This window comes from Dasypus novemcinctus, chromosome 28 (assembly GCF_030445035.2).
Source record: "Dasypus novemcinctus isolate mDasNov1 chromosome 28, mDasNov1.1.hap2, whole genome shotgun sequence".
Lineage (NCBI taxonomy): Eukaryota > Metazoa > Chordata > Mammalia > Cingulata > Dasypodidae > Dasypus > Dasypus novemcinctus.
This window is the reverse complement of record NC_080700.1, coordinates 44,637,087-44,658,948: the sequence shown is the minus strand read 5'-3', so window position 1 is coordinate 44,658,948 and position 21,862 is coordinate 44,637,087. Positions and strand designations below refer to the sequence as shown.

The 21,862-nt window shown below is 57.5% G+C and overlaps 2 protein-coding genes across 2 annotated transcripts in view; both read left to right on the top strand.

Annotated features, from left to right (window-relative positions):
* The window catches only part of NUP133 (nucleoporin 133), a 56,234-nt gene extending 53,612 nt beyond the window's left edge, over nucleotides 1–2,622 (top strand). The window contains exon 26 of the mRNA XM_004453370.4: nucleotides 97–2,622. Coding sequence (XP_004453427.2) covers nucleotides 97–233 — 137 coding nt within the window. The 3' untranslated portion in view covers nucleotides 234–2,622. The remainder of the gene's footprint in view (nucleotides 1–96) is intronic.
* A 4,284-nt stretch (nucleotides 2,623–6,906) lies between these two features.
* On the top strand, nucleotides 6,907–10,020 carry ACTA1 (actin alpha 1, skeletal muscle). Its single transcript, XM_058289584.1, has 7 exons — nucleotides 6,907–7,016; nucleotides 7,597–7,737; nucleotides 7,823–8,147; nucleotides 8,272–8,433; nucleotides 8,551–8,742; nucleotides 9,401–9,582; nucleotides 9,668–10,020. Exons 2-7 carry the CDS (start codon nucleotides 7,609–7,611, stop codon nucleotides 9,809–9,811), a joined length of 1,134 nt encoding a protein of 377 aa, XP_058145567.1. The 5' UTR covers nucleotides 6,907–7,016; nucleotides 7,597–7,608; the 3' UTR covers nucleotides 9,812–10,020.
* Nucleotides 10,021–21,862: the final 11,842 nt, after the last annotated feature.

Genomic DNA, 21,862 nt, shown 5'->3' with positions numbered 1-21,862 from the left:
TTTATTTTAAATAGAAGCACAGATGTTTCTATCATCGATCATCTTGATTTAACAATTTTATTAAAATAAAAATAACTTTTTATGTTTTGTTTTCAGGCATTCAGCTCAGTGAATACTTACCAGAGGTGAAAGACTTACTACAAGCAGATCAACTTGGAAGCCTAAAATCCAATCTTTACTTTGAGTTCGTTTTGAAAGCAAATTATGAATATTATGTCCAGGGACAAATGTAAATTTTTCTGAAAATTGGTCTTTTCTGAGAATTTGTGTAAGTGTGTATTTATAAAATAAGATTAGGTCTTTTTTTTTTTTTTTGCCTTTATTTATTTTTATAATATTACATTAAAAAAATATGAGGTCCCTATATACCCCCCACCTGCCTCCCCCGACTCCTCCCCCCATAGTGTATAGTCTTATAACTTGTACAGGTCAGTTTTTTAACACCTTATTTGAAAGTGAATACAAAATAGTGGTGTGACTATAATTTTGGTTTTTGGTTAAAACAGTATTTTCTTTCTTCCTTTCTTCCATCTGAAATGTATCAGTTATTTCCGTCCTTGCTGTGCTGCTTAAACTCACTTTGCCGGGTCGGGGTCCTGTAGCTCCTGTCCGTCTGCCAGGGACTGCTTGCCTGGTGTTGCAGAATCACTTCTAGGCGTCAGTTTCTCCAATATAAAAACTGCAGTTTTGTATTAGATTGTCTCAGAAATTCTGTGATTCTGGATATTGTGCACTGAAGCAAATCTGGAGTGTTTAGTTCATATTTTGGTTGGGGGTAGAAAATACCTAGTAGGTAAATGTTAAATTTTGCTGACTTATTACAGGACAGAAAGATAAGAGAGTGGACTAATTTGTGTAACCTTGATAACTGGTTTACTCTTTGAGAAAAATTTAAACCTTTCTACAGAAACAACAAGTATTGCTGAAAGTATTTCAGTGAGTGAATGAAACATGCTTAGGTGGCATTCTGACTGATCTATGCCTTCCATTGATACTAAGTTTATAGTAGTTTAGAGTTTGTTGTATGGGACTTTGGTCAGCTTTATATATTTTCTAAATGATTGACACTGAACTGGTTTTACCACAGCTAGTCAAAAGTTTATGTACCTAACCGGTCATAAGCATAAGTTAATTCTGGAAACTATTATGGGTTTTCCTAATGCATTAACTAATCGAGCCAGAAAGTGGTGGTCCTCTCGAAACTTCATCCTGGCCAGTGCTACCAGACAGTTTCTATCCGAGATTGCTGGGGAATTGCTGGCATAGCTGCACTTTGGTCCCAGCTGAGTGCTACTGAACATCTTGATCCAACAGCTGAAAAGGTCCTGAGAGAGTCCGGTTCCTGGTTTCTCCTCTGGTTTATGGTCCAGCCCTGTTAGGAAGGACGGCCGAGGGAGCCGTCCAGGGTAAAGCTAGGGGAAGGAGGCAGGGCCTGTGAGTTAGAGCCGCGGCAAGGCGCAGGCCAGGCCTGTCGTGAAGGCTCCTGAGACTCGCCTGGTGGCTGACAATCAGCTCTCAGGGGCCAGTCCCCACCCTGGTGCTCCTCCTCCCACACGGCCTCGTGCCCCCGGCCTGACGGACACTGAGGGCCAGCCCAGGGAGACCCTGCTCCTGCCAGGGCATGGCTTCTGTGTAGCCTTCTCCTCTGCTGTAACAATTATTTTAACAGGAAAAGTCAAATTAAGGCCTAGATTTGTAATCATTTTCTCCTAAGCTTGTAAAATTGGCTTTTTATGTAGTCTGTATCAAAAAGCTATTAATGATTTCTGTATAAATTGTGTAGCTGATAACGACTCATCATAAAGGTGCTCTGTGACCACGTTAAGAAGGTCTCTAAGGAGAAGAGACCTCACTGATTGGGAAAGGTCATTGTCCATGCGTGTCTTTGAGTGCTGCTCTGAAGGTCACAGCTATAATTAAGTTTATACTTCTGCTAGTGAGTAGAGGAAAATGTTCCACAGGCCTTGTATATTAATAGGCCTTTAAGAATTTGTGCCTGTGTCGATGACTGAGGCAGAACGTAAGGTATACAGTATGAGACTTAGAAAATTGTCTTTTCTTTGGAGGACCTAACTTTTAAAACTTGGATTGGGTGTCTTTTTTTGGGATCCAAGAATCATCTGTCAGCATACTGGACCTGACCTCAGGCATCAAGGTGGTACAGTTTCCCTGTGAGGCAGACCATTTTCTCCAGCTACCCATGATGGACTTGGGCTTCCTTTTCTGTCCATCTTGTCTCCACTGAGGCTGATAACTGCAAAAATGTTAGTTTAAAAAAGTTAATTACAGGGAGTGATTGTAGCTCAGTGGTTGAGCACCTGCTTCCCAGTGAGGTCTCAGGTTCAATCTCTGGTACCTCAAAAAAAAAAGTTAATTATAATTAATTAAAGCCACTCATTAAATACCATAGTACATCTAAAAAATACTCTGTAATTCTAAAATTTAAAAAATACTGTCAAAACAGTGAAACCCATAAAAAAAGCATACAGAAGAAACCCTTGTAATTCCACTGTGAAATAACTTCAGTTAACCTTTTGGAAATCTATCTTAAAGCATTTTGGACTGTACAGACTATTTCATATTGTAACCTACTTTTTAATAAAATTTCATGTGGGAGATTGAGCCTTTCTCTGAGTCCTTAATCCAGTGTTTCTCAAGCTTTTTTTTTCCTTCATTATTATACCGCTAAGGAGTCTTTTCAGTGTTTTTTCCTAATCCCCCATGCCAGTGAAATTTTAGTGTCACAGGTATTTATGCACCATGTCTTTGGAGAGCCACTAACAGCTGTAACAGGAAAGATTCTTTTCACCCCGTAAGGACCATTTTTCTGTTGGGGGCAACATTGCCCCTTGAGAAGGAATGTCTTAAAAGAGCTTTTCATGACTGCGTGACACTGCCAGAGGGCTGTACCGTCATTTATTTAACGTTTCTCTCTCAAACACTCGGTTATTTTCAGGTTTGGGGTTATTTGGGTGCTTTTTATTTTGTTGCTTTATTTTTGACTTTTCAAAAAATTCTAGAATAAACATCTTTGTACAAAAATCTTTATGCACTCCAAATTTAAAATTACATTGACTCTCCCTGTTCTGTTTTGTGACAGCGTCAGTGTACCATTCTAATGACTTTGTAAATTTCCTTTTTTATTTCTAGTAACTCCCAATATCCTTTACTCGGCCTCTCCTCTCCAAAGCACACCTCTTCAAGCCCTTAGCCCGGTGTTAGACGGTCAGGACCTTGTACCGTTCTTGTTTCTTAGGTCCCAGGCACTCCGGAGCTTTAATCCTCCTGTCTTGTAGAGCAGGGTGTGCTCGGGTGCTGCTGGGGTGAGCGGGGTGCCCAGGGCCACCTCGCCAGCAGGTGTGCTCGGGTGCTGCTGGGGTGAGCGGGGTGCCCAGGGCCACCTCGCCAGCAGGTGTGCTCGGGTGCTGCTGAGGTGAGCGGGGGTGCCCAGGGCCACCTCGCCAGCAGGTGTGCTCGGCTGCTGCTGGGGTGAGCGGGGTGCCCAGGGCCACCTCGCCAGCAGGTGTGCTCGGGTGCTGCTGAGGTGAGCGGGGGTGCCCAGGGCCACCTCGCCAGCAGGTGTGCTCGGCTGCTGCTGGGGTGAGCGGGGTGCCCAGGGCCACCTCGCCAGCAGGTGTGCTCGGGTGCTGCTGGGGTGAGCGGGGTGCCCAGGGCCACCTCGCCAGCAGGTGTGCTCGGGTGCTGCTGAGGTGAGCGGGGGTGCCCAGGGCCACCTCGCCAGCAGGTGTGCTCGGCTGCTGCTGAGGTGAGCGGGGGTGCCCAGGGCCACCTCGCCAGCAGGTGTGCTCGGCTGCTGCTGGGGTGAGCGGGGTGCCCAGGGCCACCTCGCCAGCAGGTGTGCTCGGGTGCTGCTGGGGTGAGCGGGGTGCCCAGGGCCACCTCGCCAGCAGGTGTGCTCGGGTGCTGCTGAGGTGAGCAGGTGCCCAGGGCCACCTCGCCAGCAGGTGTGCTCGGCTGCTGCTGGGGTGAGCGGGGTGCCCAGGGCCACCTCGCCAGCAGGTGTGCTCGGGTGCTGCTGGGGTGAGCGGGGTGCCCAGGGCCACCTCGCCAGCAGGTGTGCTTGGCCCCAGAGCCAAACCTTCAGCCAGCACGGAACCAAGGACCGAGGGACGGCGGCAAGCACTCACCTGAGCCGCCGGGGCCGGGGAGGGACTTGCCAGCTTCAGGAGGGAGGCAGAGAGCCCCGGCCCCCCTGCCGCCGGCAGCCCTCCTCCCGCTCCTCGACGTGATGGTTGAGAGGTGTGGGTGAAACCATGACGTTTCATGTCGGGGTGCCTTTCGGCTCTGCACTGGAAAAGACCCCGGAATCTGTTGGTTTCCAGAGCCCTGTCCTTGCCCTCCTGACCCCTCCTAGGGAAGGGAGTGGACGGTTCCAGGCCTGCTGCTCCGCTGGCCGCTGTGGAGCACCGGGCACGTCCCCCAGCTCACCATGCCTCAGTTTTCTTACCTTCCAAGCTGAAGAGTGCCTATTTTATTTACCCAAGAATAAAGATTAATTAAAACAATAGAGCCTATTATAAACTTTCACAAACGTGCCTTTATTGATAAGAAACTGCAGGCCAAGCTCGGAGCGAGCGACAGTGGGCCAGGTAAGCATGGAGCTGAGGGGCAGGTGCGGAGCTGTGGCCGAGGACCCTGTGGGGTGCAGAGCCGAGGCTGCTCCTGAGGCCAGAGCACGTGGCAGGCCGCCCTCGGCAGGGGTGGTTCTCGGAAGGGCAGGCGGCGGGTGTGCCCAGGGGCTCGCGCTGACCCCGAGCCTGTGGGCGTCCAGATGCCCAGCACCGGCCGGGCGGCCCCCCGTGGAGGCTGCTTAGGCTGCGTTGGGACGTCCGGGCTGGCACTGTCAGGCTGTCTCCCAAGGGGCTCTGTGCTAGCAGGTGTCTGTTGGCTTGTGAACGTTTTATTCAAAGTCAGCTTTCTGTGCGTGTTCCTAATACTCTCTGAGCTTAGGAAACCTTGCTCACAGGAGAGGTAAGAGTTGCATCTTCAGGAAGTTTTGAAAAACACTGACAGCCCATTCCTCTTTAAACATCAAGCAATTTTCAGTATCCAGGGAATGGCGGCGCATTTCTGCTGGCCTTAAATAGCACTGAGAGTGCATCTGCCAGGTTATTTTTACTGGTGTCTCCACTACCCACTGACACAGGACACAGGCATTAAAAGTGAAATGTTGGGGAGCCATGTAGCTCAGTGCTGAGCGCCTGCTGCCCCTGTAGGAGGCCCCGGGTTCAATATCCGGTATCTCCTAAAAAGGTGTCCTGTCAATTACCCATGCTCCAAAATCATTGGAAATGTTAACTGTGAAACCACAGCAGCTTTTAACCACTGGCTCTATTTGCTATGTAGACCAGTTTTACCCAGAGTCCTTTAAAAAAAAAAAAAAAGGCCTTGATTAGGAAGAGCTGCTGTGGCGTGGGTTACAGAGAAGGGTTTTTAGGCGTTTATATCCCTCTTAGGAGAATCCATGCCTGTCCCAGTTGCCAAGTTCGACCACCAAATGTGGGATGCAACTATTCTGGGAACCCTCAAGCACATCAGAAGAACGAACGATTCCCTCTGGCCGGCACCAGGTCCCCGCCGGACCCCAAAGCGTGCCACTGAGGTCAGCGCAAAGCCAGTTCATCTTTTGCCTTCTATAGCAAGGTCAGAAACCGTCCCCGTTCCAGGGAGGGGGGAAAGCCCAAGCATGTGAGACGGGCACCAACTGGGCAACCTGCTCTGACCCCCGCACACCTCACCATAAGCAGAGCCACATCCTTCTAGAGAAGCGACAAGGCACAGCCCTGTATCAGCGGTATAAATAGAAGCTGCTTTGCAGGCTGTGGTATACGGTGACTCCACAGCGACTGGGAGGCCGCCTGGCTCGGCCAAGTCTCATCCTCTAAATATAAAGATGAGTTTGTTCAGCCTTTGCAGGAGAAAACAGTGCTACCCACCCTGGAATTCCAAGTCAGAGCTCAGTTAGCCCCCCCACCGCCCCTCCACGCGCACCTCCCCACCTGCTGGCTCGGGGGCTGTGACCGGGGGGCGGGGCGCAGCCTGGCCCCGTCGGTACCAGGAAGGCACCCCCCCGCCCCCCGCCCCCCGCCCTCCCGGTTCACTGCCCTCGGGGGTGCCCCGCGCCCGGGCCCTCCGCGGCGGGCAGCTCCCGGGACCCTGGCGTTGCGCCCGGCGCTGCCAAGGCCACCCGCCCGGGCCTGTCCCCGGGAGCCCCCGCGCCTCCTCCCGCCGCCAGCTGTCTCCCCCTGCGACAGCTGCGCGCCCTGTGGGTGCTGCCGCCTCTCCGCCACTGGGGAGGGGGCGACTTGAGCCCACCCTCGGGACTGGGGAGATCGAGCCTGGGCAGGGGCTGGAGGGAGGTGTGGAGCCCGCTGGGTGGAGCGGAGGGGGCGCGGGCTGAGACTCCTTCTCCGGGCGGGCCTTCCCAGCCACCTCGAAACGCGCCCGCCAGGCGCATCAGCACGTGGGGACGTGGGGAGCTGAGCACCGACCAGAGGGAAGGGCGGCGGGCAGGGAGCGGGCGGCCACTCCGGGCGCCCCGTGCGCCCAGAGTGGACAGGCGTGGAGGGCCCTGCCGACAGGTGCAGCCCGGGGAGCGCACCCGGTGACCCTCGCTCCTCCCCGTCCCTCGCAGCGGGCAACTGGGCCGGGCCGGGAGGGGCAGCCCGCCCGGGAGACGCTCCATATACGGCCCGGCCCGCGTTACCTGGGCGCCGGCCAGGCCGCTCCTTCTTTGGTCAGCGCCGGCGACCCGGGCGGGGACCCAGGCCGCGAACCGGTCAGGGGGAGGGGCGCTCGTGCCCCACACCCAAATATGGCTCGAGAAGGGGAGCGACACTCCCGCGGGCCGGCCCGGCGGGCGCTGCGCGGGGCGAGCCGCGGCCTATATAAGCCCCGGGCGCAGGCAGCGGCCACCGCAGCCGGCAGCGCCCAGGAGCCTCGCTTCCCCGCGGCGACCCAGGCCCGAGCCCCAGAGCAGCCTAGCCCCCGCCCAGGTAGGCGGGGGCCGGGGCGCGGCGGAGGGGCGGGGGCGGCCCCGAGGGAGTCCCGCGCCTCGCCCGCGCCTCGGCGCTTTGAGGCTGGCCTTGGAGGCCCCTCCCGGCGGACCTGCAGCCCCCCGGCGGCTCTGCCTGCGTGCGGCCGGCGCGGAGGGAGACGGATGGGCTGCGGAGATCCCGGGGCGTCTGACGCAACCGAGCGAGGGCGGCTCTGGCCCGGGGCACAGGCCCTCTCCCGGCCCTGGCTGTCGTGGCTGTCCCCCGGGACGCAGCGCCAGGGCGCCGCACGTGGCCCCGCGTCGTGCTCCCCTCCACCAGCAGCAGGCAGACGAGGCGCTGAGGCGCGGGGCTGGGCCAGGGCAGCGGGCTGGGGGCGCCCCGCACCCGGGTGCCCCGCACGCCGGCAGAGCGCGGCCCTGAGCGCCCCGGGGCGCACCTGCGCTCTCTCGGCCGCTGTCCCGGGGTGCACGCGGCTCGGGCGGGGTGGCGGCCCGAAGTCCCCGGGCAGGGAAGGTGCGCGGACCCCGCCGCGCCTCGCTGACGTGCGCGCGGCCCCGCCGCCTCCCGGTCCTTGCAGAAACCAGACACCATGTGCGACGAAGACGAGACCACCGCCCTCGTGTGCGACAACGGCTCCGGCCTGGTGAAAGCCGGCTTTGCCGGCGACGACGCGCCCAGGGCCGTGTTCCCGTCCATCGTGGGCCGCCCCCGCCACCAGGTCAGGCCCCTCGCCCCGCCGGCGCCGCCGCGCCCGCCGCCCCCGCCGCGCCGCGCTAACGCGTGGGCGGCCTCTCGCTCCGCAGGGCGTGATGGTGGGCATGGGCCAGAAGGACTCGTACGTGGGCGACGAGGCGCAGAGCAAGAGGGGCATCCTGACGCTCAAGTACCCCATCGAGCACGGCATCATCACCAACTGGGACGACATGGAGAAGATCTGGCACCACACCTTCTACAACGAGCTGCGCGTGGCCCCCGAGGAGCACCCCACCCTGCTCACCGAGGCGCCCCTGAACCCCAAGGCCAACCGCGAGAAGATGACGCAGATCATGTTTGAGACCTTCAACGTGCCCGCCATGTACGTGGCCATCCAGGCCGTGCTGTCGCTCTACGCGTCCGGCCGGACCACCGGTGAGTGCGCGCCGCCCCGCGCCGCCCCGCAGCCACGCCGAGAGCTGCGGGCGGGAGCCCGAGGGCCCGGCGCCCCGCGCCGCCCCGCCGCTCACTTCCGCCCTCCGCCTCGCCCCGCGCGCAGGCATCGTGCTCGACTCGGGCGACGGAGTCACGCACAACGTGCCCATCTATGAGGGCTACGCGCTGCCCCACGCCATCATGCGCCTGGACCTCGCGGGCCGCGACCTCACCGACTACCTGATGAAGATCCTCACGGAGCGCGGCTACTCCTTCGTGACCACGGGTAGGCGGCGCCCGCGGGGGGCGGCCGGGGCCGGGGACGGGCGCGGGGCCGGGGGGTGGGCGTGGGGCCCCGCGAGCCGCCGCCCAGGGGCCGAGTCCTGCCGCCGCCCCCCCGCAGCCGAGCGCGAGATCGTGCGCGACATCAAGGAGAAGCTGTGCTACGTGGCGCTGGACTTCGAGAACGAGATGGCCACGGCCGCGTCCTCGTCGTCGCTGGAGAAGAGCTACGAGCTGCCCGACGGCCAGGTCATCACCATCGGCAACGAGCGCTTCCGCTGCCCCGAGACGCTCTTCCAGCCGTCCTTCATCGGTGAGCGGCGCCCCGCGCGCCCGCGCGCCCCCATCCACGCCCCTTTCACGGCCGCGCCCCCCGCCCGCGCGCCCCGCCCCGCCCCGCGCGCGCCCCGCGCGCGCCCCGCCCCGCCCCGCCGCCCGCGCGCGCCCCGCCCCGCCCCGCGCGCGCCCGCGCCCCCGCCCGCGCCCCCATCCACGCCCTGTTCACGGCCGCGCCCCCCGCCCGTGCCCCCCGCCCGCGCCCCTTTCACGGCCGCGCCCCCGCGCGCGCCCCGCCCGCGCCCCCCATCCACGCCCCGTTCACGGCCGCGCCCCCCGCCCGTGCCTCCCACCCGTGCCCCCCGCCCGCGCCCCGCCCGCGCCCCCCATCCACGCCCCGTTCACGGCCGCGCCCTCCGCCCGTGCCTCCCACCCGTGCCCCCCATCCACGCCCCGTTCACGGCCGCGCCCCCCGCCCGTGCCTCCCACCCGTGCCCCCCGCCCGCGCCCCGTTCACGGCCGCGCCCTCCGCCCGTGCCCCCGCCCGTGCCCCCATCCACGCCCGTGCCCCCCACCCACGCCCCGTTCACGACCGCGCCCCCCGCCCGTGCCCCCCATCCACGCCCCTTTCACGGCCGCGCCCCCCGCCCGTGCCCCCCATCCACGCCCCCGCTCACGGCCGCGCCCGCCCGCAGGCATGGAGTCGGCGGGCATCCACGAGACCACCTACAACTCCATCATGAAGTGCGACATCGACATCCGCAAGGACCTGTACGCCAACAACGTCATGTCGGGGGGCACCACCATGTACCCCGGCATCGCCGACCGCATGCAGAAGGAGATCACGGCGCTGGCCCCCAGCACCATGAAGATCAAGGTGGGCGCGGGCGCGCGGCCGCAGGGACCCCCGCGCCGGCCGCGGGCCCCGCGCGCTCACGGCGCGCGCCCTTGTGTCCCCGCAGATCATCGCCCCCCCTGAGCGCAAGTACTCGGTGTGGATCGGCGGCTCCATCCTGGCGTCGCTGTCCACCTTCCAGCAGATGTGGATCACCAAGCAGGAGTACGACGAGGCGGGGCCCTCCATCGTGCACCGCAAGTGCTTCTGAGCGGCCCGCGCCCCGCGCCCCGCGCGCCGCCGCGCCGCGTGACCGTGCGCCAGGGCCCCGCGGCTGCAGACCCCGCGCGCGGCTTGACCGCCGAAGTGTACATACGTTAATTTATTTACCTCGTTTTGTTATTTTTCAAACCGTGCCCTGTGGAGCGAACGGACAACTGGAAGGAGCATTAAACTCGGTCATGCGGCGACGCTGCGCAACCTGGGCTGTGGCGCTTCTTTTCTGGGGTGGGAGGGAGAGGGGTTACCCGGGCCATGGCGGCTCCTTTGTCCAGGCCGCGCGCCTCTCTCAGAGGACCAAGCGGCAGCTCCCCACCTGGGACTCCCTCCAGGCCCGACCGGCCCGAGGTGGCCCGTCCCGGGGCACCTGCCCGTCCCCTGCGCCCCGAGTCCTGCGCCCGCGTCTCCTTCGCCCCCGGGGCCGAGTGGAAAGGGTGTCCCTCTGCGTCTCCTAATCCGGGTTCGGTTTAGAAACGGAGGCCCCTTGGATGTTCCAAACCCGGGAGCCCTTTGCCTCGCGCTGCTGCTGGAGGTGCAAGGACCCGGGAGGGAGGCGCCCCACGCGGGCGGGACGGGAAGGAGAGGGGCGCACGAGGGCTCCCGAGGGCGGCGGGGAGCGAAAATGTTCCGAAGACGCCGAATACACCGAAGTTTGAACTTCTGTACCTCCGTTTTTCAAAGCAGCTTCAAGTTTCCTACTCAAGATGCCCGACCTTAGATAAAAGACTCAAACTCAAGGGCCGTATTAAAATCATTCAGAAATAAGTTTAGAGACAGAGTTAGCAAGAGAGCTGAGGCGCACACGCCACGTGGCCGTATTTTACTCCCCCCTTTACTGTCTCTTAAAAAGCTCTAGAAGTCTCTGAGACCACCGAGGTGATACTGCTGCTAATTCCAGGTATCAAAATCTTGAGTAAAACTTAAGATTTCCACAAAGCCGGTGTTATGACATCACACCCACCATGGTTTCGCCATGTATTCTTGCCCCACCCACACTGGATAAGGTTAAAAATGGACTAAATTCTAGTCTCTGGGAGAAATCCAACTTTTAATGGTAATAATAAACAGATACAGGCATTTCTGAGAAAACAACACACATGCACAGAATAATTCCTGTCGCCAGCATCCTGGAAAAACGTGGGTGACTCATGAGTTAGCTAAGCATCGTGCTGAAACACGCCGAAGCCAAAGCCCGTGTCCTCGGGGATGAAGTAGGGTATGACGCGGCGAGGTAATAGCCCATTACTTCTGTGATCAAAATTTAAGGCTTGTAGCATTTTAGAACTGACGGATGTTTTCAATAAAATCTGGTGGCATGTCTTCAAGCTCTAAATAATGTTTAAAACCCACCTTTGCTATTCATTCCTTTTCTACTGAAAACAAGTGCAGACATGAATTATTTAGACCTGAGATGCACCAGGTCTGAAAATCCCTCTCCTTTCCTGACACTTCCCTGAAATGGAACAAGTCCCTTGCACTTGGTGGTGTGCAGCGTCTTCCCTGCTCGCGTGTCCGGTTGTGGCAAATTGCACACCTGTATCAGGCCTCGGAGAGGAGGTGTGGTGTGGGGCAGTTAGGGACGAGTCTTTGAAAAACCAAGTATGACACAGGCACGTATCTGTGCCGGGTGAGGAGGAACAACTGCCCTGCGGCCCGGGGGGCTGCGGGGAGGGGGCGAGCAGTCCCTGTGGCCCTCGTCGTGCCCGGCGCCCGGAAGAAGATGCGACAACAGGTCCCTCTGAAGGGCCATCTGAGAATTCCGTTTTGGAGCCGTGAGAGAAATGAAACCACAGCCCCAAATCCCGACCCACGCGGTGGGGCTTGCCCAGGATTAGCGAGCCGTGTGGAGTTCCTTCCTTCTCTAAAAGGCCCGTTAAATTACCACTGGTGTTTTTCCTCACTAAATCTGTTACTGATGTCCAGAGGAAGAGAGACAGAACAACGAAGAAAATGGGAAGGAAAATGTCGGGATTAAGAAGAGGGATTGGGGTTGGCTGGAGAGAAGGAAGGAGCCTGCCTTAGACTGATTTAAACCACTGGAATCAAAGAAGAAATAAATAGAAATAAATGAACGAGCCACTGGAAGCCCTGGACCGTGGGGCGTGCCCTGTCCTGTCACCCAGTGTAGCAGACCCCGCAGGGGCCACTTAACTATTTGATTGCTCACCTGCTACGTGTAAGAGTGTGGTCCGTCTTGGGCGCTCCCCTCCCGTCCCCCCCATCACTGGCCACCGCGAAGACCGCGAAGCCTGCTGGGGGCAGAGGCTCCCCCTGGACCCTCAGGCTCTGCCGCCCCCGAGGCTGCTCAGCCCGTTGCTCCCAGAGGCCTGCCCGCTGCACGCCACTGTCCTCTGAGGGCTGAGTCCAGAGATTCCCTCTCTCTGGGGAAAACACATCCACTGTGCCCCAGAAGGCCTGCCCAGGCGCCCGCGGCGGGCGACACTGAAGGGCACTGCCCGCACGCCCTGCCCAACCCGCCTGCCTCCCGCCCACCAGGGCCGCCTTCCCGTCACCCTCGCTCCCTCTCTGTCCTCCTTTCGGCCTTCCCCCCTGGCGGCATCAGCCTTGACCCTTAGGGGGTCACCACCAAGGCCGCGGCCTGTGCTTTCCCCACTGCTGGGAGGTCCTGGCTTGGGGGCCGCGCCTCCCAGAGGTGGGCGCGGGGGCGAGAGCGGCTGGACTCCGGCTGGCCTTGAACGAGGGCCCCGGGCTCTGCGGAGGCTCGCGCTGCCGCGTCACCTGGCCTTGAAGACGCTTCGGCCCTTACCACTTCTTACCGCTGCTTCCGGGAAGCAAAGACCTGGGGCGCCGAGGAGGGAAGAGGAGATTTTGAAGGGTGCGGATGGCTTGGCGGGTCTTGTAGGTGGACACGGGACGATGGTCCGGCCGCGTGGCCCTCACTGCGCTGCGGAGGCGAAAAGGCCCGGCCTGCCCTCAGGGGCTCCGCGTGGACAGGGGCTGGGGCCTGTCCTCAGAGCGCGGAGCCCCTTGACCCCCGCTTCCCCCGTCCCCCGCTTCCTGTGCCGTCCCCACATCTGTCCCCAGGAACACGGCAGGGGTGCAAAGGGGGCGTTGGCAGGCTTGCTGCCCCCTGGAGACGTGGGGGAGAGTCCGTCCCCAGCCTCGAGCTTCCGGGGGCTGCGGCGCCCCAGGTGTGCCTTGGCCGTTCCCGGGGCTGTCCCCTCTGCGCCTCTGTCCCCCTTTTTCTACCTCTTCTAAGACGCTCGTCACTGGAGTTAGGGCTCACCCTCATGCGGGTGACCTCATCTCAAGATTCTTACCTCGTTATAGCTGCAAACACGCTTATTCCGAGGTAAGTCTCTCTGAGGGTCCAGGTGGACCCACCTTTTAGGGCCGCAATTCAACCCATGACAGCACCTGGGCGTCTACAGTAACAATTCACGCCGATGTGTCCTGGCTAATATGCTTATGCTGATATCACGGCTTGCGCTTTATCGAGCGCTTTCGTGTTTTCAGTACGTGAACTCGTTTCATCCCATGAAGTAGCTGGGCTAGGGATTGTCACTCCTTTTTTTCTGGAGGTACCGGGGATTGAACCCAGGACCTCGTCCATGGGAAGCAGGCGCTAACCACGGAGCTACCTCCACTTCCCAGGGAGAGTTGGGATTTTCATTTGTTTGTTTGTTTGTTTTTAGAGGTGCTGGGGCTCAGAACCAGGACCTCGTACATGAGAAGTAGGCACTCATCCGCCACACCACCTCCACTCCCCATTCCATTTTTTAAAAAAGATTTATTTCCCCCCCTCCCCTCCCCCCCACCCTGCTGTTTTTGCTGTCTGTGTTATCTTCTCATTTTCTCTCTAGGATTCATCAGAATTCCATCCTGGAGACCTCTGATGGGGAGAGAGGTTCCCTGTCAATTGCGCCACCTCAGTTCCTGGTCTCTGCTGTGCTTCACCTTGACTCTCTCTTTTGATGGGTCATCATCTTGCTGCGTGACTCACTTGCGTGGCGCACTGGCTCACCATGCGAGCACTTGCACGGGCACTGGCTCGCCACGCAGGCACGCTTTCTCTTCTTTTTCACCAGGAGGCCCAGGGATCAAACCCGGGTCCTCCCACAGACGGAAGCTCTATCACCTGAGCCACATCCGCTTCCCTTTCATTCCATTTTTATAAATGATAAAAGTGAGGCTTCAGGTGAATGGAGGTAGGTCAGCAGTTGAGTGCCCAATCCCTGGCACCTAAAAAATTTTCTTTTAAAAAGTGAGACTTCAAGAGTGAGTGATTTATCTACATTTACAAAAACAGTAAGAGTGGTGAGGCCAAGACTTGAACTTGGAACTCTTACCTGCATTCTTTTATCTTCAACTTTGTTATAATCCTTAATTTTATATGTATTTCTTATAAACAGAATATGGCTAAAGAGTTTTTCTAGGGAAACGGACTTGGCCCAGTGGTTAGGGCGTCCGTCTACCATATGGGAGGTCCGCGGTTCAAACCCCAGGCCTCCTTGACCCGTGTGGAGCTGGCCCATGTGCAGTGCTGATGCGCGCAAGGAGTGCCGTACCACGCAGGGGTGTCCCCCACGTAGGGGAGCCCCACGTGCAAGGAGTGCGCCCTGTAAGGAGAGCCGCCCAGTGCGAAAGAAAGTGCAGCGCCACCCACACTTCCCGTGCCGCGGACTACAACAGAAGCGGACAAAGAAACAAGACGCAGCAAATAGACACAGAGAACAGACAACCGGGGGAGGGGGAGAATTAAATAAATAAATAAAAATCTTTAAAAAAAAAAAATTTAAAAAAAAAAGAGTTTTTCTAGTCTGACCATCTTTTGCCTTTTAATTGAGACCCTCGGTCCATGTACCTTTAATATAAATACTGACATATTTGGGTTTAAATCTACAATTTTATTTTGTGCCTGTTCGAAGTCTAAAGTTGAGAAGTACTTTTACCGTCCTTCTGGAGAGTCAAAGGACCTTTGAGAACTATAAATCCATTTACCCTCTTCCTGACTTGTACTGTAATCAAATATTACAATTCTTTCTCTTTAAATCCTTAGGCAATATTATTTGCTACACATTGATTACAGTTTTAACCTCTCAAGACATTATAACTGTTTGATACAATGTAGATTAACCTATACATTAACCATTTTCTTGGCTCATTTCTTCTTTACTATTGGACACCTTTCAAGTGGGCTCACTTCCTTCTGCCTGGGGTACTAGTCCTCAAAAGTACCCTTAGCGGGGGCCGGCCGGGGGCAGCCTGTCAGTTCTGGTTTTCCTGTATGGTTTTATTTCACCCCTATTTTTGAAAGGCATTTTCCCTGGCTATAAAAGTATTGATTGGAAGCTATTTCTTCGGCATTCACCTGCCGTCTGAGTGCTGCCGTTGAGAAACCCGTGGTCAGCCTGTCCCCTCTTTGAAGACGACCTGTATTTCCCTTCCCCAACTTCCAAGGGCTTGTTGTTTTTTGAGATTTTCTCTTTGACATTCCACAGTTTCTCTACAATGTATGAAGGGTTGGTTTCTTTTTATTTATCGTGTTTGGATTTTCTGGGCTTCTTGCATATATGGATTGGTATCTTTCAACAATTGGAAAATTACGTTCTCAAATATTGCCTTCAGCCTTATTTTCTCCCTCTTCTCATTCTGAAGAAAGATAAATTAGGCTTAGTAAAATTTAAAACAGCCTCTCCTCAAGGGACACATTTAGAAAATGAATAGGTAAGACACATGATAGGAAAAAGTATTTACAAAACGCATATATGACAAAGGATTGTTATCCAGGCTATGTAAAGATCATTCCATAATTCAATAATAAACAACAATCCAATAAAATGGGCTAAAGATTTTGAACATGCACTTCAGAAAAGAAAATATATAAATGGCCAATAATAAGACATGAAAAAGTGATTAACATTCTTTAGTCATCAGAGAGATGCAAAATAAAAGAACAATCAGACACTACTACAAACCCACTTGAATGGCTAAAATTAAAAAGGCTGACAACACCAAGTGCTGACAAGCACATGGAGCAACTGGAACTTTCATACTTGTGGGAGGGAATGTAAAATGGTATACCCGTTCTAGAAAAGTGCTTGCAGCTTTTTATAAGGCTAAACATATACTTATCCTAACACCTGATAATTCTACTCCCAGGAATTTACCTGTGAGGAAAGAAAAATCAACATATGTTCACAAAAGGGCTTGTACAAAACACTGCTAATAGTTTTATTCATAATAGTAAAAACTTGAAATAGCTCATGTATCCATCAGTAGAAAAATGGATAAACTGCGGTGAAGTGATACAAGGGAATAAAGGCAATAAAAAGGAAAATCTATGTGTACACACAACCACATGGATGAATCTCAGAAACATGCTGTGTGAAGAAAGGCATATGCCAAAGGTGTATACTGTAACATTTCATTTATATGAAATTCTAAAGTGGGAAAAACTAGACTATGGTAAGACAAAAGAACACTGACTCTGGGGAGTGGGAGGGGAGAATGGCTGAGAAAAGCTGGAAGGAGCTTTCCGGGCTGAGGGAAATGTTCTATGTCTTGGCAAAGGATTGCGTTACACGGGCCACATTCAGTGACCGCACACTTTGGATTCGTGTGTTTCATTGTAGGTACATTTTCATCAAAAGAAAAATTGTAAACAAAAAAATATACCATGTCAGAACGTCTCCTGATGTCCGTATTTTTTCTTTTTTTTAATTAGAGAAATTGTAGGTTTATGGAAAAGTCATGCAGAAAGTGCACAGTTCCCATTTATTACACACCTTTTTTCCCTATTATTAACTTTGTTACAACTGATGAAACAATATGTTATTAATTATTATCCATTAGGGCTCACTCTTTGTATTGTAGTTCTACTGGTTGTTGTTTTTTAATTTTATTCTGGTGACCTATGTACTACCTAAAATTTCCCATTTTAACTACTTTCAAGTATACAATTCAGTGGTGATAAATAAAGCCACAATATTGTGCTACCATCACCACCATCCATTTCCAAAACTTTTCCATCAGTTTTCCACACAGAAATTCTACCAGTTAAGCTTTAACTCTCCATCCCCCACCCCCACCACAGCAAGTGGTAACTGGCATACTAATAGCTGATTCTATGAACTTGCTTATTTAATTACTTCATATATGTGAGATCATCTAATACGTCCTTGTGTGTCTGGCTTATTTTACTCAACGTGCTCTCTGTGGTAGCATGTCTCCTCATTTAACCTTCCTGAGTTTAGGGAGGTTATCTGAATTGCATTATGGGTAATTTCTTCCAGCTGATCCGTTTACTAATACTCTCTCCAACCGTGTGGTTTCTATGGTTAAATCCATGTGTTGAGGTTTAAATTTTTGTAATTGAAGTTTTCATTTTTAGAAATTGAATTTCGTTCTTTTCCAAATCTTGTAAGTCCCTTTTAAATAGTTTTCTATTTCCTGAGGATATTTAACTTGCCCCTTACTTTTTAAAAAAGATTTATTTATTTACTTATTTACTTATTTATTCCACTCCCCCATCCCCTGTTGTTTGCACTTGCTGATGCTCTTCTTTTTAGGAGGCACCAGGAACCGCACCCGGGGCCTCCCATGTGGGGGGAGGTGCCTAATCCCTCCCTGTTGGTTGTGTCTCTCACGGTGCTTCCTCGCTGTGTTTCTTGCTGCATCAGCTCGCTGTTCCAGCCCGCTGTGTCAGCTTGCTGTCTTGCTCGTCCTCTCTAGGAGGCACCGGCAACCAAACTGGGGACCTCCCGTGTGGTAGGCAGGAGCCCAGCTGCGTGAGCCACATCCGCTTCCCCCTCTCTTCTTTTAAAGTGAGCATAGATTTATAATACAGGTCTAATAATCCCAGCAGCTGAAGGCTTTGGGCTTGTTCCTGTTACCTGCTCTTTTGCTGATCGCGCATACTGCCCTGTTCCCGTGGGTACTTAGCACAGTGCCCACCGCACCTGGGAATGACCGCGGATCCCCTGGACACCTAGAATAGAGAAGACTCGTCTTCGAGAGGACTTGTGTTTCCTCTGCAGCCACCTCTGAGGGCACCTCCGGTCATAGCCCACGTTAAACCAAACTCAGCCCGGGTCTTGGGGTCTCCCTGGGGGGGGACGTGAGGCGTCAGCTCCTGTCACCACCTCCTCCTCCACCGCCTGTCCTCAGCGGTGGGGCCCCGGCCTCCCAGGTCCTGGCGTGCCGGGCGGGCTCTGCTTCATCACCCTTTGCTGCTCCCCGGAGGGTCCTGGCTTCCTGCAGGGAGCTCCCCCGCTTTGCCTTCCGTGCCCCTCTCCTCGCAAAGTGCTCAGAATCCCAGCCCAAGGAGCGGGCTGGGCACCTCCCAGGGCGAGAGCTGCAGCCTCGCGCGCCTTCACGCTCGCGTCCCCGGCCTTTTGGCCTGGTAGTTCTCTAGCGCCTTACCCGCCGCTCAGTGCTTGTAGAAGCGTGAAAGATCACCTGCGCGAGCGTTTTCAGTCGTTTTCAACAGGAATGTCGATTTGGATTGTCCCTAAAAACAGACGTCAACAATCCCTCCTTCCCAGCTTTGTCTTTGGCTGCCTTTTAGAACACAGCTCAGACGCCACAAGCAGATGCCAAAAGGAGCGGACGCCACAGCCAGCAGGGAGTGGATGTGGCTCAAGGCGTTGGGCACTTGCCTCCCACATGGGAGGTCCTGGGTTCGGTTCCCGATGCCCCCTAAAGAAGACGAGCAGATGGTGGATGGAGCCATGGGGAAGGGAGGAATAAAAAAACAGAACAAAACAGTTCGCCCCTCACGTGAGGCTTATGGAATTTTGTCCCAATTCCCTGGAAGACAGGGCAGCAGCTGTGAGCTGAGGCCCCCGCAGCCGGCACACCCCGACACTAACGTGCCGCGTTTCAGCAGGGAACAGGGGTCCCAGAAAAGGCCAGGACAGAGAAGTGGGTCCGTGTGATAAATCGCCAGGCGGCTTCTGTGGAGGAGGACGAGGGGTTTTTCCTGCTTGTTTTACACCTTGATAGTCCTGTCTTTCTTCAGATGAACATTAAACATTTTAACATTAAAGTGAAATCAAGAAAGGAATGAAAAGAAAGAAGCTGCCCGGCTGAGCTGCAGCCCCAGTTGCCTGCGCAGTGATGTCTGTGCTCCCACCTCTGGGTGCTGCACTGCGCCGGGTCCCATGCCACCCCAGATGACATCGGTTCTGGGCTGAACCTGGCCCCTTCTGGGGGGGGGGCGGTGGGAGGGGGGCACGCGGAAGACCCTGGTGGGAAGAGAGCAACCGGACACAAGCCCGGCAGCTGCCGATGGCCCTGAGCGCCCGGATGGGCCAGTCACCCCCTGCGTTCCAGGAGTGTCCCTCTAAAGCAGGGTCACACGGGGGCCTGTTCTCCCAGCTTCAGTCACCCCTCAAGGCGGGGACACAGTGGGAGGGAAGGAGCCGCTTTCGAGGCTGCGCAGAAAGCAGGCGGGGAGCTGGGGACAGAGTTTCTCTACCTGGAAGTGCTTGACCAAGCTCTGAGAAGCTTCCATCTGACGCTGTCCCTTCCTGGCCAGGGCGCATGGCCTCGCCTCTCCTTCCTGCCCGTCCTGTCCTCCATTCGTCCAGTATTTACCAGTAAATGCTCAGAAAGGGCACGTGGCTCTCTCCACGTCAGCAAGTCTGGAAGTTTCTCTGGTGCCTGAATTTTCCTGTAAGTTTGGGTCAGGGCTCAGCGGGGAACGCGGGGGATGGGGGGGTGGGGAGCGGAGCACCGCGGCATGTCAGGTCCCGGGGCCTCAGGCTGGGGGCTGCGCCTGGCCCCCGCACCCTGGGCAAGGGCGGGGAATTCCATCCTGCGCCGCAGCTGCCCTTGCTCGTGGCACGAGGTCCCTGGGCGGCGGGGATCTCCCCAGAGCGGCGTGCGCGCCCAGGCCTCGCCGGGAGGGCGGGGGCGTGGGCGCCGGCTCTGGGGATCCAGATCCCCTCCCTGGGCGCTGGACGCTGGGCGGGGGCGGTCGTCGGGCCGCGGGGCTGGGCAGGGGCAGCTGCTGCTCGGCGGTGCCGCCAGGGGAGGGTCTCCGAGCTGGGACGCGGCCTGCGGGGGGCCAGGTGGGAGGCCCCAGGGGACAGCGCCGCTGCTCGGGGGCCGCGCGCGCCTACCGCCTCGGCCGCGGGCTGCTGGAGGAGCCGGGCCCGCGCCCCCCTGTTCGCACACCTGGCACTGCGGGGGAGCGCGCGGGGAGGGGCGCCCGGGGGGAGGCGTGTGAGGAGGAGCGCGCGGGAGGAGGGCGAGCGGGGAGGGCCGTGCGGGGAGGGCCGTGCAGCGAGGGGCGCCCTGGAGGAGGGTGCGGGAGGAACATGCGGGGAGGAGGGCGCGGAGCGGCGTGCGGGGAGGGGCGCCCGGGAGGAGCGCGCGGGGCCAGGCGTCGGTCCCCAGCCCCGCGCAGCTGCCCGTCTTGCGGCCGCGCCCGCTGGTGCCTGGAGGTTTTCCGCCTTCCCGAGGCTGCGGGGGCCCTGCCGCAGAGGCTGAGGACAGGGGGTCACTCAGGAGTCCAAGTAGGTATTCCCTTGGGGATCCCCAGACCTCCAAGCTGCCACCCGGGAGGGACAGCAGGGGCGGGCCTCCGGCAGCGCCGAGGGTTCTGGAAGGGGGCGCAGCCCCCCAGGAGCCGGGGCTTGGGCACGCAGGGAATGGCAGCGGCAGGGGCTGGGAGCTGGGGCGCTGCGCTCGGGGGGAGCAACAGGTTGCAGGTTTGAGGCCGTTGCAAGCCTGTCCTTGGTGTCCCAGACAGGAGGCTGGGGGCGACCCTCCCAGCTTGGGAGGCTTAAGGGGCGCCCTTTGGTGGGAATGGTGGATGAGCTTCCAGGGTCACCTACGGGCGCAGGGAAGAGAAGCTCTGCTGTGGCCCCAAGGTGAACCTTGAACCCTCTGGGGCTCGCTTCTCCTCACCCAGAAGACACACTGGGCCATCCTGAGCGCTCTGAGCTGTGACGTCCACAAACTGGTGACTTCTTCCTTTTTTTTTTAGGAGGCACCGGGGATTGAACCCAGGAAGCAGGCGCTCAACCTCTGGGCCACGCCCGCTCCCCTGCTTGTGACTTCTTGCATCTAAATCACAGACTGCCGGCCACGGCCTGGCCCCTGATGCTCTCGTCAGGATCGGATCATAAGGTGGCATCGGTCCGGCTGACCCTGGTGGCCGGGTGGCAGCGTCAGGGTCTGCCCTCCTCGGGGGACCTCGGGGTGAGCTGGCAGCCGGGCCCCCCCCTTTCTGCCCTGCTCTGGTGGGGATGGACGGCTGGCGCGCAGGTCTGCCGCCCCCAGGATGGACGCCCGGCCTGCGTTCTCTCCCGGCCCCCGGGCTCGGTGGACACAGGGCACAAGCAGCGCCCGGCCTTCCTTCCCAGGTCTCGTCCAGCCTGGAGCTCAGGGACAGCCCCGGGGGCTGCCTGTGCTGAGGCCGGGGTCCCCCGCCCTGCCCAGCCGGGCTGCAGGTCGGGTGCCCGCGTCTCCGGCGCAGCCCCCGGGGCCCCGGCACGGGCACTCCTTCCTGAGGACTCCTGGACGGGCTCCTGTCCTCTCCTGCACACGGCCTGGACGGAAGCAGAGGGACGCTGACGGCGGGCCTGCTCTTTTTTTCTCCTCCCGGGGCAAGTAAGCACAGCCCAGGAAGGGGGGTCCCGCGTGGAACCGAGAAGGGAGCTGCTGGGCTGCCGGGCCTCCACTGGGTGCTCGGGGCGTGGGAGAGAGGCCAGGCTGCCCCGGGAGGCAGCCACCCCCCTCTTTCCAATCCCCCCGACTGGACCCTGTCCTGGGCAGCATTGCCCCGGCTTGTCTGAGCACTGGAGCAGGAGCCTCCCTCCTCCTGGGCAGCCTCTCCAGCGCCTTGGGCACCTGGGTCAAGAAATGCCAGGGAGGTCACCTCGCCACGTGCTTCTCCATCTTTCCATCAGACGCCTCCACTGGACAGGTGCCCGGCCTGGGAGGCTGCCGCGAGCCCATGCCCGGCGGAGCAGGGAGCCGGCCTTGAGCTGCTTGGGCGTCCTCTCACCCGGCCCCCCACCCCACTTGGGTCTGGGGAATCCCAGGTGCTCCTGGCGTGCAGTGACCAGCT